Source organism: Pelecanus crispus, chromosome 3, assembly GCF_030463565.1.
Source record: "Pelecanus crispus isolate bPelCri1 chromosome 3, bPelCri1.pri, whole genome shotgun sequence".
NCBI lineage: Eukaryota > Metazoa > Chordata > Aves > Pelecaniformes > Pelecanidae > Pelecanus > Pelecanus crispus.
Genome location: NC_134645.1, coordinates 13931251 through 13950682, shown reverse-complemented (window position 1 = coordinate 13950682; position 19432 = coordinate 13931251). Strand labels below are relative to the sequence as shown.

At 37.9% G+C, this 19432-nt stretch overlaps 1 protein-coding gene across 4 annotated transcripts in view; it reads left to right on the top strand.

Annotated features, from left to right (window-relative positions):
• SOS1 (SOS Ras/Rac guanine nucleotide exchange factor 1) overlaps positions 1–19432 on the top strand; it is a 56737-nt gene that overhangs the window by 22389 nt on the left and 14916 nt on the right. For all 4 annotated transcript variants that reach the window (XM_075708363.1, XM_075708364.1, XM_075708365.1 and 1 more), the window contains 3 exons: positions 11641–11768; positions 12742–13397; positions 18993–19074. In XM_075708363.1, the coding sequence (XP_075564478.1) occupies positions 11641–11768; positions 12742–13397; positions 18993–19074 (866 nt within the window). The remainder of the gene's footprint in view (positions 1–11640; positions 11769–12741; positions 13398–18992; positions 19075–19432) is intronic.

The following is a 19432-nucleotide window of genomic DNA, read 5'->3' as shown; positions in this document are numbered from 1 at the left end:
ACCTTTCAGAAATCTTTAACATGTTAAGCATTTCTTTTCATGACAGTCTATTGGAAGGGAGGTATGATACAGCTTGTCTGCATTTTGTATGATAAAGACCTGCACAGACATAAGGTTTCTCTGCTCGTGCTTTTATCACAGTGTCTCAAAATGCAGTACCTACTGGCTTTGCATACTTCCATGTGAACATGGTATTGTCTTACATAATAGACAAAGTATGAAGGATTAACATTGTCTGACATGCAGGTATCCTGTGTTGCTTCTTGCCATTGGTGATTTTAGTGGGCGACAGAGAGCATATGTGCTTACAGAAATGGGGAGCAGCTCATGTTTGCCTTTTTTAGGACAAACTGGAGTCTAAGCTAAGCCCACCTCCAGAAGGTTATCAATCTTTTTGCAACTCTTGACCTATGCTTTATGTAAAATTCTTGTCTTTTTTTCATTCATGCTCTACGCACACACACGATTCACCCTGCATAAGTCTGATGTTGTTGGGTTGGATTTTGTTCTCTATGTACTCACCTTCCAAGTTTTCTTCCCACTGTGCTGCCCATCTCACATTTTAGCAAGACACCTGTTGCTGTGGTCTGTCAGATGTGATACACATAATAGGACAGTGATGGATAATAGGAACACATGAACAGAAAGATATTGGTTCTCATGGCAGTAGCTTCATCTGTCAATTAGTATGTACATGTGTACACTGCATATGAATCCCTCCCTCAAGTAGTCTCTGCTGGCAATAATATTTTCTTTCTTATATCTGGAATCTTCAAACAGATTCTAGCTTGGTTATATTTAAAAATGGCCTGATGGAAGGGTATTTGCTACAGAAGGGTATTGGTGGAATTATTTAGCCATATAATCCTGACAACTTCAATGATGCAAAGTTTTATGGAATTCTTTCGTATGTTAAGAGACCCAATTTAGTGATTACAGGCATATCTATGAATAATCAAGTTAAAAATGCTATGAAAATGGATCTCTTGGTATGAAGAGACAAAATGTGGCAAAGTAGTATGTGGAAAAAACATTTTATTTCTCTTGAACTTAGATATACTTAAGGATAAAGGGGTTAGCATTTTTCTTTGAGCTATGTTGTGTAATCTCGCATACTTTGAAGTTACCTATTTAACATGCATTTCAAATTTACCTTCTAACTATGCAGACTACAAAAAAAAGTAAATTTCTATCCACTGATGGTTATCCTATTTAGAAACTAAAGCCCTCCTGAAGTTTGGCAGGGCACCAGGAACGTGCAAATACATATTCTATTTTTAGCGGAAGCTTCTTGCTGTAACTTTGTTGGGAAAGTAGCATATGACTAAGGGCTGTGTTTTCCTTCAACCAACCTGAAAGTCTCCAAACTTTTATTTAAGAAACTAACTATATAAAATAGCAGCTTCATGAGACTGTGCTTTTCTGCAAATTTGCAGATAATATGAATGGGCTTTTCTAAACATGGACTCCTAAGTGAAAGGTAGGGGTGGTACAAATAGTGCAGTTATTTATGACCTTAAGTTATTGAAGAAAGAAGTTTACAAGACTTTTAAATTGAATTGGTTGCTGTTTCAGATGCTCTAAATTTGTGTGCATATGTGATACTCTTTCCTTTCTTTGGGTAAATAGAAGATTACTTTAAAATTCCTTTTTTCCCCAAGTAGGAATGGCTCAAAGCATATATAAACTTTGCTGAGATAAAATAATATGTTCTGCAAAACAGGAGAGCTAGATTTTTTTTTTGTTTTAAACCAAGTGCAGACTTGGCTCCCATGACTTATGACTGGAAACTTCTTATCTCTTTACAAATACTTTTAGTTGGAATTCTACCTATAAATGATTTTAAATTCTCAGGATGCTTTCATTTCACAACAATATCTAGTGTGGTGGTTGTTTTTTTTTCCAAACTTTGTTCTTAGATGGTAAATAACTTGCCAGTCTTTACTGACTGGCAATTCAGATCAAGTAGAAATACTCCTCAATTAAACTTCTTTTGTCTTCCTCTTTCACTATGCTAATGTAACTTAAAAAAAAAAAGTCTGGTTTGACAAGGTCTTCCAAGATAAGAAACCACCATGGTATTAAATTTGTTACGTGTTCCTGGAGAAGGCATGGGGTGATGAAATATTAGTAGTTTAGGACTAAAGTGTGTTTAGGTTGATCCTGTAAGCCTCTTGCTGTGTGTTGTGAAATGCGTCCCAAACTATTTTGGGCTTCAACTTCACTTTGATTCTCAGCCTTGTTTCAGCCAGGCTTATGATCCAGAGTGTAACAAATTTAATGAAGTTGGTTTGCAGTCCCATCTGTAACTGGTGTAACCAAGCCCAGGGTGGAGAATCACTGAGTCTTAATTAGTTGAACTTTGGCAGTCTGCAAAGCTTTTACAGTATCTGCAATTATAGATGATTGTCTCAAAACATGGTCTGTGTTGCTTGTATTTAGTAGAGGCACTGTAATTAACAGGTTCTCTTTCTTTAGTCAATTCTTAAAGTCTCCTTCAATTAATATTAAAAACAGAAAATCACAGAATCAGACTAGCTATGAATTATTGTAAGGAAGTATTTACTTAGTGTCAGCAAAGGATTTTATTTTCCAAAATCACTTTGTCTTGTGTGCTTCTTTCCAAACACAGTAACTTGTATGTGCAATACTGTTTTGAAGTAAAAGGAAAAACAGAAGTATTACTGTTTTACATGTATTTGTATATGTAACTGCAGATGAGGATGACTTCTACATCCACTGGAGATAATGTGCAATTTTATGTCTCTGTGACAGATGAAGGCCTATCTGCTGGAGGAAATGTAGCTTGAGCAAACTGTTGCTAGTGTGTGATAAGCACTGCAAAATGTATTTGAGTGTTTTTGGGAGCAAAAGCTGGGGTGGTGTAAAAATTGGTCTTGTCTAAGAAGAGATTTCCTGGAATATGACAGTAGGTGAAAAATTTAAGCAACTTCATATGGTTAAGCTATGAAGACTTATATTACAACTGCAGTGTTGTAAAGGTGTAGAAGTTGTGCCTTATGGTAGAAGTTGGAGGTGATACAGCCAGGTAAATGAGGTTCCATATTTCTTTCTTGCTTGTGTGGTTTCATTGACAACATTTCTCTTGCTTTTCTCCTTTAAATGCTAATGGGTTTATGCTTTAAGTCAGTTGTGTGTTTGGCAGCCAAAGGGAAGATGATAGGGGTAAATAACTTTGTCACACGTGTGTGTGTACTTTTTCCACAGACTTGGTTATTGTTAATCTAACTAATTGGGCTCTCTGAGGTAACTCTTTAATTGAAAAAGTTACTCAGTGTATTTAATTTTTTCTTTCTAGCTGTGGTACTTGTTGATGGATTTCCTATGTGTTTGTATCGGAGATACATACATGTGCATGTGTATCACTTCATTTGTCAATGGCTTATGTCATCTGTTATGGAGTTGTGATGGGGCTGTATGTTCTGTTGTATAGCTTTTTTCTTTTTACACAGGATGTATCTGGGCTTTTGAGAAGCAGATGTCTCTTTCCAGGGAATTTTCTATTGAGAAGTAATTACCTTGGAGAATATTTTTCCATTATCCCATGAAAATTGCTTTTCTGCAAAAGCTGGATAAAATCTAACAAAAGTAAAAAATTCTTCCTTCCACTTTGCTTACAGTCCTCAGTGACACTTGAGCTGTGTTATTGTCAGTCTGCTGCTGGACCAACAAATGCTGTACTTTGATCCCTTGGAGTAGGATGGCACGGGGCCAGACTGTTCTTGTCTAGACAGTGCCCTCTTTGGGGAGTCAAATGAAGCACTAACTGAACTCCAACTTTTTACTTCACTTGTGTGTTTAACTGTAGGGTTCCAGAGTCCTGTTTTCTGATCCATTTTCTAGGAATACATGCAGGGCAAATTCTCCTGGGTACTGTGGGAACTGAGAGCTGTACTGGGGCAGACTGTTCTATGGGGCTGGGGATCAGTTCCTGGCTTTCAGTGACTGCTGCTAATGATGGTAGATAACTCTTTAGCTTACGTGGCAGCAGTTCATGCTGAACACCCAAAGCCAAGCTCTCATGAAAACACATGGGTGTTAAGATGGGACAAATTTTGATCCTTTTTTTCCCCTCTAAATAAAAGTTTTGACACAAGTAATCCATCAAGGACTGAATGTTAAGAAGCTTATTGTAGCTGAGATTTTTAACTCCTATAGGATGACATTAGTTTTTGTGGCAGTCATGATATAGTCCCTGATACACTTGCATTGCTGTGTAATCTTTTAATAGCAGTATAGTATATCTCCCTGTCCTCTTCTCCTGCCTTTGTTCCTGTCACCTTCTGTACAAAAGGGAGATCCTCAGAGAGAGGTAGGACTATAGTTGAGACTTTCATATACTTGATTTCAGTGGAAATGTTTCTGGACATGGAGCTGTGAATTTAGTCCCACTACCAGCACATAGCTCTGTTTGCTTTTATAGCAGTGGAGGTTTATGTTTTCTGTCAATACTTTGATCTCTTCAGTGGAAACCAATGGAAAGATGTAGGAAATAACACACACAATTGATACAACAAACTGCATTCATGGTTTCTGTAGACCAAGTCTACAGATGGGATTCTGCTTGTCATCCCTCATTTTCTCTGCTGTTTTTCCCTTAATCAACAGGGTTCCTCTTAAAATCAACAGGGTTCTACTGTTGCTTCCCAGAATGATTTCTGAAATTGTGAATTCGTCTTGCATAGCATTCAAAAATCTGTACATTTCTATCCAAACATAGAGGTACCATCCAGTTGAGCTTACGGCCTTGCAAACTTGACTGGCAAAGGTCAGACTTTAATTGTGTTGAAACAGTGAAAGTGAATTTTAATCCACTTTGGAATTACAAAAGAGAAAGGGAAGATGTCTTCAAATTGAATTGTCTTTACTGTGATGGAAAACTTGGGGGAAGAAAATGGAAGACCTCAATTACAAGTGTGGAAGCACATAGGTAAATATTTTGTGATATTTCAAATACCGATCTAACTAAATGTTACCAACTTAATTACGAATTTTAAATTTCTAATGTATTCTGCAGGTCTGCTAATAATGATGAGACAAACCAAAGTGACAGTAAGAAAGAAGAGAATTTCAGAGCATGAAGGCTCTGGAAGGATCTGTGTGAACTTGTACGTTTGTTGCAGAAAGGTAATGAATCTGCTGTGGAAGAGACATCAGCATATGCAAAAAAAACCCCCCCATATTTTTGAAGAATGCAGAGCAAATGGGTTTTCCATACTCTGAGAAGACAAGGCTTCCTGTAAATAAAGTAGCCATTTCCCTATTAATGGAATCTGGGCATATAAAATGCATATATGGCAGCTAGTAGCCTGCAAAAAATCTGAATGTTTAGGAAATCGTTTTATGAGAACATCAAGGAACTTATTTGAGAACAAGGCTTTGGTTTTGTATCTGTTCCTTGATGAAGGAAATGTTGATTGTGTAAGCTCAATGAGAATTGCTCACATAAATTGATCTCTTCCCAGTTGCAGAAACTGAGAGCAAAAATGCACTCTTCCCTGCTGAGCAGACACCAGTTGAAATACGTAGCAGGCTCTAGTAGCACTTGAGCAGACGTGATCTGAAATACAGTTTCCTGAAAGGCTGTACCCATTCATGGGAACGGTCATGGCAAATTGGCCACATAAGAAACCTGTTACAGAAAACTTTGAACTGTTGAATTAGTAAAATATCAACTGACAGACTTCTGTGTGGTATATATTTCTGAATAGCTCTTCCTGACTTTTCCTCAGTGTCCATCCTGATTCAAAAAATGGTACTTCAGAGTAGTGTAATTTATTTCTGAAACAGATTTATTTTCTCATTTCATTCCCTCATCCCCAAATAAGAGCATCCACATCAAGTAATCAAAGTAGCAATTCCTTAAATTCACATGTTTCTTTAGTCCAAATGGTTTAACTTTTTTGGGCTCAGGTGAAGTTCGATGTACTTGAATTTTCCACATATCTGCGATCTATTTTAAGTCATGTAGGCAAACTGTGAAAGAACTGGGAAGCTTGTACTAAAAGTTGAAATGCTTCTTATTTTCCTCTGGTTTAATGCTTTACTTCTACAGTATGCTTCCCAATCAGCTGAACGTATTTTACTTTATGTGAGTTAAAACATGATGTGAAATGATGTGAAAAGATGAGGGCTTTTTAGCTTCTATCTCTTTTAAAATGTACTCCCAAGAGAATGCTGGAGGCTTTTTGTAAATAATTATCTGATATCTGAGGCTTGATATTTGACACGTTTATGTAAGATCATGTGCTTTAATGTAACTTTTAAACTATGCCTTCTCAGTTTAATTTTAAAACTTCGAGTGCTCAAAAAGTTTTTACCATTACTTCAGTAATATATTAAGTTCTGTTCCACACTTAATGCAAATAACACTTCTGCTGTAATGTAACTCTAAATAAACAGTTACATAAATATATGCATATTTTTACTGCACTGTGCTCAAGATTGAGTTTATATGAAAAAAAAATGACTTTTGAAATTCCAGTGCGTTAAAGCTGTGTATGTATGTCCAGGAATACGGCACATGGAGTCTCCTTTAAGCTTCGTGTGAAGTGCCTTTTAGACTGCTAGCATTTTCCAGAAGTATATAGTGTTCCCTGCAGTTGTCCCCATTTGCTGTTCCAGATGATTTCTTGATGCTTTCTAAAAATTAAAGTTTCTGGATATGAGAGTGCTTTTTTCCCAGCATACTGCTGCTTTGGGCTGAGTGTTTTATTATTTGGAGGAATTGCAAAAGGTCAGAAAGAGCTCTCAGGCAGCTGAATGCTATTGAGGCAGCTTCCGGGATTGTTTTATGGCAAAGTGCCAGCAGACCTGCCTGCCTGCATTTGTCAGAGAAGAAACCCTATTCATTTTTATTCTTGATCATAAAATAGTCTGCTTCAGCATTGCCTTTGGTAGGTGCCGCATTCTCAGAAACATGTTGAAGAAAATGGTGAGGCATTAGAACAGAAACTGGAGCAACTGGTGTCAGTGCACTTCAAGTTCTCATGAACATTGCTTACTTACGTAGCATTTCCCTATGGAGCAGATAGCTAGGTCACACTACAGATCAGGCTTGCTTTGCCAGCTATGTTAGTGTTTTGTTGCCTCCCTGTGGGCTTCAGGAGATCTGAAGAATTTACATAGTGGGTTTTGAAGACAGTTTTTGGAAGTAGTGCTAGTTTGAGCTCATTGTTCTGAGTACTGCAGTATGCATCTTCGACTTGTATTGTGGGACTGCTTATGCACTAAACTTCTTGGATTAATGTTTTGAGGGGCAGTAAGTATCATTAGCACCTACAATTGAGTGATCTTGATTTAACTTAAGCAAATTCAGTTGTGATTTCCCTGCCTCCCATATGCTGTTGTGTCTTTTGTATGTAGAAGCTGATTTGTGATCTCTCCTCCCATATGAACATTGGGGATTGGGGAACCTGCAGTTCACAAATTTCAGTGGTTAGATTATTCTAAATCTTCTAGGAAGACAGAAGTCTAGATTGTGATGTAAGCCCTGAAGCGTGAGATTTTATATCCATTGTGACACCTACTAGTACTGTTATATCTGCATATTATCATCATAAATATAAAGGTATTTTCTGTCATTGTCCTTTAGACGCTTCCCTGAGAGCGTAAGAGGAGGACTACCATAGTCTATTTTTGCACTGCATGAGGAGGATTTCTTTTGTGTCCTTTTGGAATTTCCTGATTTTATAAATATCTAATCCTTGTGTTATGCAACAGGTAGAACAAAATACCTTCTCTTCCACTTCTTGATATCTCTTCAGAGCTCACAGCCTAGAATGTAGTCTACTTTTTTTTTTAATTAGAAACTTTCCTTAGCATTCTATTTTCCAAGTTTGTTTTCCTTGAATGGCCAGGGTACTGCACCTATAGTATTGTGAATCATTACAATCATTATAAACCAATATTTTTCTCATAAGATTATTAAAAACCACAACGATTATAATACTACTGATAATCAGAAATGTGCACCTCCTTCCCACAATAATATGGTATACTTCACAGGACACTGTCTTTAAAAAAATTTAAAAAACCAAAAAAAAAACCCAAAAAAAAAAACCACACCACACTTTTGTTTAGCATCTACCTGATTGGTTCATTAGGGGGCACTGCACAGCTATAGAAGATTTCCAGAGAAACTTGGATGTATTTCCAGTGATGCCGTTTCACTTTCCATAACCTCCTCTTCCAAACTGTCTGGGGGCAGTGTAAGATGAAAGTTATTCCTGTAATTTAAGCTCAGTTCTGACTAAGACTGTTTTTGATAGCAGTTTGTGGTAATTATACAATGCTAGAATATAAACTTTCAAATTCCTTTTCTATGTGCAGAGAAGTGTCTGTCTGATTTGCCATTTGTGTTGGTCTTATGCTTAAGATGCTGCATACTTCTGCACACTACTTTCTGAATGCTAAACCTGGAGCGTAATTAGTCTCACTGGACTTTGATTTAGTTTGTATATACAGTTGGAAATATGGGTTACTTCCAGTGGATCCTGATGGGGAAATGTTAGTCTTAACAAAACTGTATACAAACGTGTTTTGCTTTTGGACATGGACTTTTCTGTGATGAATACCAAAATTTTTGCAACTGGAGAGAAATTGCTGTAAAAAACATTTTATAAACTCAACACAGGAGCAGAACACTTTGTAGTAATGAATGTTAACCTGTACCAGTATGTTTCTGAAGAGGATGTACAGGGAGCCATTTTTTTTCCAGCTATTTGAGTTGATAAGGTGCTACATTGAGAAAATTCCTGATTACTTTATAGGGGTTTATTTTTCTGTTTGTTTGGTTTAATGCTCCCCTTATACACGTTAGCCTACGTTTGCGTGGGTTTCTTCTGAGGTTTTTCCAAATTTCAAAAACTTTTTTCTTTTGGGGTATGGGCCATTTTTGTTCTGCCTTATGCTAGGTACCATGCATCTGTGTTAGTTTGACTGGAGCATTTATGTTACATAGACAGTATTAAAAATAAGGAAATAATTTCATAAGCTTTATTGCATGTTGAACCTAATTTTCATTTATTTTTGTACTGTGTTTTACATGCCTTTTGCTCCTTACCCTGTCTCCTGTGGTACACTTACAAGCAAATGGTGGAATATTGTAGGATCTAATAAGGCTTGTTTTCAAGGAGACTAGGCTAAAAGAATCTTGTCCATTGTTGAAGGGTGGCTACCCAGAGATGATAGGAAATCCAGCCAAACTCTTTTGATGGAAGTTGGCAAAGAGGCAGCATGCAAGGAAAAGAGGCTCCTTTGAACTCTTGTGCAGGAAAGATGCAAAATCTTGGAGGTAGTTACATGTTTTTCTTAGCTTGCTTTCAGGACTTCTGCCACTGGTGCTGCACTTGCCTCATTTGTCTGAAGTCCTCTCTAAACCTGGATGATGTGCACAACTGAAGCAAAGGGAAGACGATACCTCTGTGTTAAATCTAGAGAGCAGAGGAATATGACAAGGGTACTCTGTTCCTTCTTGGAGTGATGTATTCTCCCTGAGACCTTTTGGGAAATAATGCTTGTTGTGGTGCATTGGCAGCCCTATTTCAGTGGTTGTCACATAAGTCAGCAGTCATCCCAATGCCGCTTAGGTCAACAGTATGACAGATTATGCCAAATGAACCAGAGCTGCTTCAAATAAACCTTGTGGTCATCCTTATGGCTGAAAACACAAATAAAGTAGTCTTTGGCATTGACAGCTATTGCACTGAATGATTAACCCTGGTCACGGAAAAAATTAATGCTATTCTATGACCCATTCAAATGTCAAACAGGAATATGTTGTATTCAGTTGGATTTTGGAGGACAATACTTACATTTCACACTGGAAGCAAAGAGTGTGATCGTACTGTTTCCAAGAGTGTCTGTTATTCTGGTCCATAGCAGCCTGTTGCTTCACTTTTTACCACCTCTGTCAAAACAAACCTTTAAATTGTGTGGAGCCAGTTCTTGGGTGCGTAATAGTCTGAAACACTTGTCTCTTAATAATCCTGTAAATAATTGTTATCTCAGTTTTATGTCTAAGCCACAGCTGTAGTCAACCATTTTTTCACTGACTGATGTGAAACATTTTAATGCTTAAATGAAGATTTAAGACAAAAATCTTAAACATCTTAGGATAAAAACATGGCAGATTTGTTTCATAAAACTTATCTGTCACAGTGATAGGCACAAAATACTAGTATTAACCCTTCTTGTCCAGTTTTAGTTTATAACTTTATTTTTTTTTTTTTTTTGTTCTTTAACAAAAGTTGAGTTAGTATATGAAGGCATTGCATATGTAGCTGTGTACTCAGATAGGGACTTTTGTACCCTGGTTTTACAAGCTGGCCATGGTTAGATGCCCCTGTGTTTTCTGACAAACAGCCAAGCAACCCCTCCATGGAGGAAGGATGTTTACTTCTCCCCACCATCCCTCTGGTTATTGTTTTTCCCTGTTGTGTTTTTGCATGGAAAAAAAAAAAATCAGTTGTGGGTCCTGGTGGGTAATAAGCTGAACACAAGCCAGCAGAACACCCTTAACAGCAAGAAGGGCCTGTATTGCTGTATTAGCAAGACTGTAGCCATCAGGTCAAGGGAAGTGGCAGTGCCTACCTGTTCAGTACTGGCAAGGTTGCATTGGGAGAACTGTGTCCAGCTTGGGCTTCCTGTTGACATTGGTGTACTGAAACAAGCCCACTGGAAGGGCTTGTGAAGATGACATGAGAATGGAGCATGTGATGAAGGAGAAGCTGGGGGAGTGGGCTTATTCATTCTGGAGAAAAGGAGGCTAAGGAGGAGGGTAAACCTTACTGCAGTCTTTGTGTGATGGGGTGGGTAAGACAGAGAAATACTTCTCACAGCTGCATAGTGCTTCCACATACTCTGCTATGAAAAGTCAATAAGGGAAATCCTGATAACCTATTAGGAAAAAAAAATTTCACTGTGAGGGATTTCAGACATTGGAACAGATTGTCCAGAAAGGTTGTGGCCTCTCCATCCTGAGAGCAATTCAAAACTCAGTATGGCCCTAGGCAACCTGATCTATGTTGGCTCTGCAGTTGAGCTGGAGGTTGGATAAGAGAATCTCCAAGGTCCCTCCCAACCTGAATTATTGATTAGACTGTTGTTAGTGAGGTGAGAGCCCATGTAATCTTCTGTTTATAAATGTGATGAAGGAGTTTTGCTTAGCTTTCAGTCCAGCTTGCCTGTTCCAGGAGTGTTTATACATGTTAGAAAGATAGACATCCCACAGATTTGGTCTTGTGCTGTAGAATGGTATGTATGGTGATCTCCTTTCTCACTTGTTCCTCTTAAGGTTTAATGCCTCTGATGGGTTCTTTTTTTTGGAGATGTAAGGTAAATCAAACTAGTTTTGAGCTAAATAATGTGTGCCTCAGTGTGTCTCTATCTGGGGGACTGGTGACTGCTGATCTCATTTTACTGAGATTAAGCTCTTAGCAGACAGATGTCTCTCGCCTGTGTCAGTAATGCACCTGGTTATTTCATTAACTTTAGTAACAAGCAGGAGTGTGCAAAATCAGCAGATGGTTGAATTTCTTCGTCCTAGGTCAAACTTCTGGATTTGCACATACCGAAATGCTTGTAACACTTTTTGTATTTGACTTTCAATGTTCACAGCAATTGGAAGAAAAAAGCGAGGATGAAGAGGATAAAGAGTGCTTAAAGCAAGCAATAACTGCCCTCCTAAATCTTCAAAGCAGCATGGAACGGATATGCTCCAAAAGTCTTGCAAAACGAAGGCTTAGGTAAACATGTTTCCATTTTTCCTGCTTTCTGCTCTCAATGCTTTGCTATAAATCCAGGGCTCCGTTTCCTCTTTTAGTAAACAATGGACAAAATAGTTTGTGACAAGCCTGCTTTTTCAGAGGAAGTGACATCAAAGCCAAGATAACTTGTTATTGTTTTAAAACTGTTCTAGTTTCTATGTGTCCTTGCATACTGGTAGTTGAGACGTTCTGAGAACTCACTGGTAAGTAGAAAGCTATGGCATTTGTGGCTTAATTATGCTCAGATAATAAATATCCACCTAAAAATACTGTAAAAATATATTTCTGTGTGATTAGAAGGGAATGTTCTTGAATTTGAAACTACTTTATCTGAAGAGTTTTTTCTGCAATGGCTAGTTAAAATTACCACTGGATAATAGAAATACATGCATAGATAACTAGTACTTAGTTGCACTGTTTGTAGCAAGTTCTTGGAGTATACTATCTGCTATGTGATTTAATGCTAATATTTGTGCAGTTATTTAAACATGTTAAAACTTTCTCTTTTCCTCTTAAAATTGTTTCAATATTTTCTTTGTCGACCAACTTCTGTGCTGCAAAGTGTAATCTTTAGGCTTGGACACGAATGCATTTAACAGCTTTTTCCCCTGAAGGTGCTTCTTTCAAATTAATGCAGTCTAAAATTGTTTGTCGGCTATGGGAATGAGTGGTTTGTTAGGCTAAGAAGCACCAATGGCTTGCCTACTTCTGGTTGCCTGTGTTTAGGTAAAACATTTTTTTGCATAGAAAATAAGTAGAAAATTTGTCAGATGAGGTACTTAAAAGAAACATTAGTAAAGGCTTGCAATGGTGCTGATATTGAGTGCTGAAATTGCATTCTCAGTGGAATTCTCACCACTCAGATGATCTTGGGTTTTTGCTGTTAGTGGTGGTTGTGATTTTTAAATACACGTATACTAATAGGCTGCCTTTCTCCCATCCTTCACTGAAGTGAATCTGCATGCCGATTCTATACTCAGCAGATGAAGGGGAAACAGCTAGCAATTAAGAAAATGAATGAAATCCAGAAAAATATTGATGGTTGGGAGGGTAAGGACATTGGACAATGCTGTAACGAGTTCATCATGGAAGGAACACTCACGCGTGTAGGAGCAAAGCATGAGAGACACATATTTCTATTTGATGGCTTGATGATTTGCTGTAAGTCAAATCACGGCCAGCCAAGACTTCCTGGTGCTAGCAATGCAGAATATCGTCTAAAAGAAAAGTTCTTCATGCGAAAGGTACAAATCAATGATAAAGACGACACTAATGAGTACAGACATGCTTTTGAAATCATCTTAAAAGATGAGAACAGTGTTATTTTTGCTGCTAAATCAGCTGAAGAGAAAAACAACTGGATGGCAGCATTGATATCTTTGCAATATAGAAGCACGCTGGAAAGGATGTTGGATGTAACAATGTTGCAGGAGGAAAAAGAGGAGCAGATGAGATTTCCAAATCCTGAGCTTTATAGATTTGCAGAACCTGACTCTGAAGAGAATATTGTGTTTGAAGAAAACATGCAGCCCAAATCTGGAATCCCCATCATCAAGGCAGGAACTGTTGTCAAGCTCATCGAGAGGCTGACTTACCACATGTATGCAGGTGAGGCACTTCATTTATATAGCCAAAACTCAAGGTGGTGACTAGTTTATGCTTTTCTTTCTGTGTTAAATACATGCAGCAAAATACATAAAGTGTGTAGAAAGCGAATATGCTTTGCAGTGCATATGCTCCAACATGCTTTTTGAGTTAAGATTTTGAGATCTACATATGCACCTCTGTGGCTGTAGCAGTTAAAATATGAATCCTGTTTGGCTGAACGTGGTGGGTTATGCATGTGCATAAGGTTATTCTCATGCAAGGGATGGGGGGATGGAGACCTGCAGGAATTGAGTGCTAGACAATACTTTTTCCTGTATGCCCCAGGCTACAAGAATTGCCTTCCCTTGAGACTTCTAAAGCTGGGTGGCACATGAAGCTGCCAGCATTGTGGGAGAGAATTATGGGCCCGGTGTTTTCAGTTAAGGGTTGTACTCTTATCAACTATTACCTCTGTCCATGCTGGTGTGTAATGAAAAGACCAAATACCAGCTTGCTAGAATAATTTGGCCTCAGAACTTTGCCTTAATCAGAATTTCAATGGGGATTTGATTTAATGACTTTTGACTTCAGGTTTCTGTTTGTGTTGAAGATACATCGAAGGCATTTATATGATCATCCAGTCCAACCTCACTGTGTGGAGTTTTTCTTGATAATTTTCCAGGATTTTCATAAGCTGTGCTGAAAAGCATGGGCTTGGGTTTTGGGGTTGGATTTTGGGGGGTTTTTTTGTTCTACCTGTATGTCAGTTACTCTAAAATTTCATGCATCTTGATACTAGTGCTTCTCATATTCAACTGTAGAGTCTTTTTTTTTTTTCTCCTTTATTTCTTTTTACTCTTCATGCTCTGATTATCCTAAATTGTTCTTCTGCAGCTCAGTCCTAGATACCCTGCATAGACCAGGAATATTTGTTTGGAAGAAGTGGGGAGTAAGCAGAATTAGTGTAGTTTAGTACATTTATTTATTTTTAAAATGCTTGTAAATACATCTGTTTACTCCGTTACTTTTATTGCTCTTCTCCACATTTCCTTCAGTTGAGCTTTCCAAACATTTATTAGAAACCCAAATGCAATATCGTGCTGGCAGTTTTTACCAGAGCAGTTTTGTGCCTGTCTTCGTTCTCTGTACCTTTATAAACTTTTAGCTCTTGGCTTCGAATTTTACAGGCATGATTTATGACTTAATTTTATGGTTTTGGAAGTTAAAATAAAACAATTCAGCCTTAGAGAAAGTAAGAAACTTTTTTTTTTTTAAAGCTAGCATTGTATTTGGCAGAGAGTTGGCAAAAATAGTATCTCATTAGTGCCCTTGTGAACATTTGCTTTGCTTTGGCTAACTTGTGCACCACTGAGAATTGCACGTTCCATACACGCTGGGACTTTGGTGCCATAGCCTTGGCATTGCTCCAGGTGCTAGCAGTGCTCTCCATGCGTCATCTCTGTCCAGGGAGCCACAAACTACATTCTCCAGTTCCATAAAACAGAAACGCGTGTTTTTAAGGAACACGTGGCTTGTTGAAATTTGTTGAGATATGTCTCTTGTATTGGTTTTTTTTGCATCTGCATGTCTCTTTGGCCTTTCTAGCACATAGCACATCAAGGAAGAATTCAGATTGATTAGATGCACCTTCGTCTGCAGTCATTTAAAACCCTGCTTGTAACAGTCCCTATTTAATAAAGCTGTAAGTAGGTTGCTTGAAGCCTAACATTGTAGGTATGTGTGGTGTTGACCAAACTATTGTATGACAAAACATACAAAACTATGACTAGGACATAGGTACTGTGAGATAGGCTGAATTTGACCAAAAGAATAAAAATGGTTGTCTTGTGATGTATTTAGCCTGTCTTTGTAGCCTTAAAGATCTTAATGCAACAACATACGTGGACCTGATGCTGAGTTGCTAGGTTGCACGTCATTTCTCAACACCCTTATCTTTCATTCTGTACCTTCTGTTTTATAATTGGTTTTGTATGAGGAAAAATGTCATTGTTCTAACCATTCTGTGCTGTCTTTTCCAGGGGAACAAAGAAATAGAGAAATAGTGACTCAACCAAAAATGCTCTGTTGTACAGGAAACAAGGTCCATTTACTATGTAAATCATTCAGTGTTTTGTTGCATTTTATGAGATGCAGTGAGCAGGGCAACAACTTTCCATAGTAACCCTTTAGCTCTTCTTTTGTACACATATCAGCTGAGTTCAAGGCTTCTGTTTTGTGTGGAGGCATGGGAAGACAAGTACTCTGGTGATATTTAGCCAAACAGCTACACACTGTAGAAATGCTTTTCTTGCTCCACGTAGGATTGTATATGCGCAATTGTAATCTTAAAATAGTTTATTGACTTTATAGTCATATGCCGGAACAGCAAGCCCTTACTTTTCTGAGGCAGCTTTTATCAAATACAGTGTGACTGGTAATGGCAGCCCTTGATCTGACAGTCTAAAGACAGTATTTACTGTAGCTGTGACTCTTCTCTAGGTTTTTATCTTTGTAGGTCAAATGCCATAAAGAATAATTACAGATATAATTGCAGAGGTGGTCCCAATTTGTTGCAGGTAGCTGAAGAGCAGTTTAGTTAGTTGCATATTGAATATATGGGCTGTCTTCAGACAATAATCAAATCAGGTCTCCATTTTTTTGTTGCCTGTGAAGATCTGCACAGTCCATTTCATTTGTAGACATGGGTATTAGACCTTTTATTTTTCTTCCCTCGCCTCCCTGACAGTGCACAAACCAACTTCTGAGCTGAAATATTTTTCTGTTTTGCTGTGGAACAGGGACAGCCCAGTAGCATAGCTCTAACAAAGCAGTTCTGCTGGGGGTAGGAGGCATCCAGCCACTGTGAGAGCTGGGACAGGGAGACAGCCCTGACGGCCACCTGGCCGCAAGGTGCAGCAGACTGTCCAAACCATCCTGCAGTGGAGCAGTAAAACAGGGAGAAATCTCCTCTGCAAAAGCAGCTTTCCATATATTTTTACATGAGAGAAACTGCCCTTTGATTAGAAAATCAGGTTCTGACCCTATTTGCATATTCTGGTGAGTTTTACGAGTTTTAATGTGTTTCTGTGTTCATTGTCTCCTCCTTTGCCTGATTCTTTTTTAAAAGCAGCTGGGTTAGGTGGTACCAAGATTTGAAAGTTGTGGCAATTTTTTTTTATCTATAGGGCAGTGCTCTTCTATTTTTAAAGCTTTGATATGTTAAGAGTGCTTGTGCGTCATCATAGTGTCCGTTTCCTTTCTTAAGGAATTCAAGGGTGATTATTTATAAATCCTTGTAGAACAAGTTATTGTTCTTTTTTAGCTTTCAAATTGGCTGTATTGAAGAGAGAATTATCACATGAGCAGACATCCTGACTAACTAGTGTTGTCTGTATTTTTTTAACGCCTGCTCATATATTGTACACTATTTTGGGTTACAGATTTTGCTAGTAAGATAACAAGGTTAGATTTGATTTTCTGATCTACTTTATTTTAAATTCAATATGTATTGTGGATTTAAACACTGACCCTACCTGTAAATAACAATAGCTATGACTCGGAGCTTGCAGCGATCTGAGATGTTAATTGCTATGGAGGCTTTGTTTTTCATGTAGGCAAAATCTGTTTAGGGTGGATGCTGTGTACAGAATGCAAGCTGTGAAAACATAAGCTACTGTGCTTACTTCTATACTTGTTTTTTAGGATGATGTAAATTGTGTATTTTCATAACGAGGAAGATGGGGACAGGGATGACATTCTTTGCGAAAGGATTTGGAGTTTTGCTTTTGAAAAGGGTTGTAGACTGTACCATTTCAAGGAGAGGTGGGAGATGCGTTATGATGAGAAAAATGGAGTCATGAAGGACATAGAGATGGAAAAGCAGAGTAGCCAATTGTTTAAGATATGGGAATTAGCATACAACAGAAATGCGAGGAAACGCTGTGTTACACAATACATGGTTAATCTGTGCGACACATTACAGTGGACTGTTGCCAAAATGAAGAACTTAGTAGGATCTAAAAAAGGTAGAATGTTCATTCAAATGGACAAGATGTTGGTAAATAGTTAAGGAGAATTTTAAAAAAGCTCTTAAAAATCCATATTCCAGGAAAGAAGTCTAATGGCTTAATATAGTGTTAGGTCAAATAATGCAGGCGGGTTTTTTTCTTCATTACAGCCTATAGGAGGAACTACTGCTTCAAGTCATGTGCACTTATGTTCAGCCACTCTGTGTTAGAAAAATTGCCAATTCGGGTTTGTTTTTAAAATCAGTACATGGATTTAATATGGACAGCCATTGCAACCCGCTCATTAATTTTGTTCAGTGATAACAATGTTAACCTTGTTTCTAGTCAGCTCTGTGCAGTGCCAGTATGCTGTCACTGCATTTAAGGCAGATGCTTTGGTTTTCTGTTTTGAATACTTGCTTGTTTTTAAAATGCATTTGAATATTTTAAATGAACTGATATGTAATTAGTCAATTTAAATGAAATCTCTTAATTTTCTTGAAGTGAAATAAATATAACCTCTCAGTATCGCTGTCAGGTAGCTGAAAAAATATGTAGCCTGCCTTAACCACAACTGGTTATCAGTTGTACCAGTTTAGGGAAAACATTCTCCCCTTGAAGAGGCCGTTTCTATCCAATGTGAAGTTATTTGCTTTGTCTTTTGAGTTATCTTGTCCTTGTCCTGGTCATTGTCAAAACCAAAGCTGTTTACTAGATGGCTCGTAAATAAAATAATCTATTTATTATTTTCAAAGTTGTTGAAAAGGAATCCAGTCTCTTAATAAGTGAAGGTGTCGTGGTTTAGCCCCAGCCAGCAACTAAGCACCACGCAGCCACTCGCTCACTCCCCCTACCCCAATGGGATGGGGGAGAGAATCAGAGGAGTAAGAGTGAGAAACACTCCTGGGTTGAGATAAGAACAGTTTAATAATTGAAATAAAGTAAAATAGTAATGCTAATAGTAACAGTATAATAATGGTAATAATAATAATGATATACAAAGCAAGTGATGCACAATGCAATTGCTCACCACCCGCTGACCGCTACCCAGACGGTTCCCAAGCAGCGATCGCAGCTCCCTGGCCAACCCCCCCCCCCCAGTTTATATACTGAGCATGACGTCATATGGTATGGAATAGCCCTTTAGTCAGTTTGGATCAACTATTTTGGCTGTGCCCCCTCCCAGTTTCTTGTGCGCCTGGCAGAGCATGGGAAGCTGAAAAGTTCTTGACTAGCATAAGCAGTACTCAGCAACAACTAAAAACATCAGTGTGTTATCAACATTCTTCTCCTACTAAATCCAAAACACAGCACTATGCCTGCTACTAGGAAGAAAATTAACTCTATCCCAGCCGAAACCAGGACAGAAGGGAAAGAAAAAGTCAGTTTTGAATTTTCAACAGATTAAAAATTGTTTTTAAACTCTGCTTTGTATTGCTATTTTAAGAGGTTCTGAATTGTTACCAAACCAAGTTTGGTTTACATCATCTTCTCTGTAAGTTGATAGGTCGGCATCCTTAATTTTAAAGGATACTTAAAGTTATTTTAAAGTATAAAAAAAAAAATTAGGTAATTGCTGACATGAGCATAAAATTATTCTTTGTCTTAGATCCCAACTTTGTCCGGACTTTTCTCACAACTTACAGATCCTTCTGTAAACCTCAAGAGTTGCTGAGTCTGCTAATAGAAAGGTATGCTACTGTTAAAAATATTGTTCATACGAAGTGCAAATTTTTTTTTTAATTTTTACTTGGAATAGAGTTTGTAAGATTCTTGTTTTCCAGTTGGTTTTGATTCACTCTAAACACTTCTAAAAAAGTTGTCAGATTCAGGTATTGCAAGGACTGTGAGTAAAATGTGCAAGTTATATGCAGAAGCTTTAGCATTGTTCAAGTAGCTCCAGTGACTTCCAGCATCCCAGAGTTTTGTCTTTGAAATCTGTGTTGTTATTGAATTTAGCAAATCTTCCTATGTGCTTAGCAAGACGTAAGATTCTGACGTGTGGAAACATTCTGAATTTCAAGCTATCTTTAATCAATGTTTATTTGT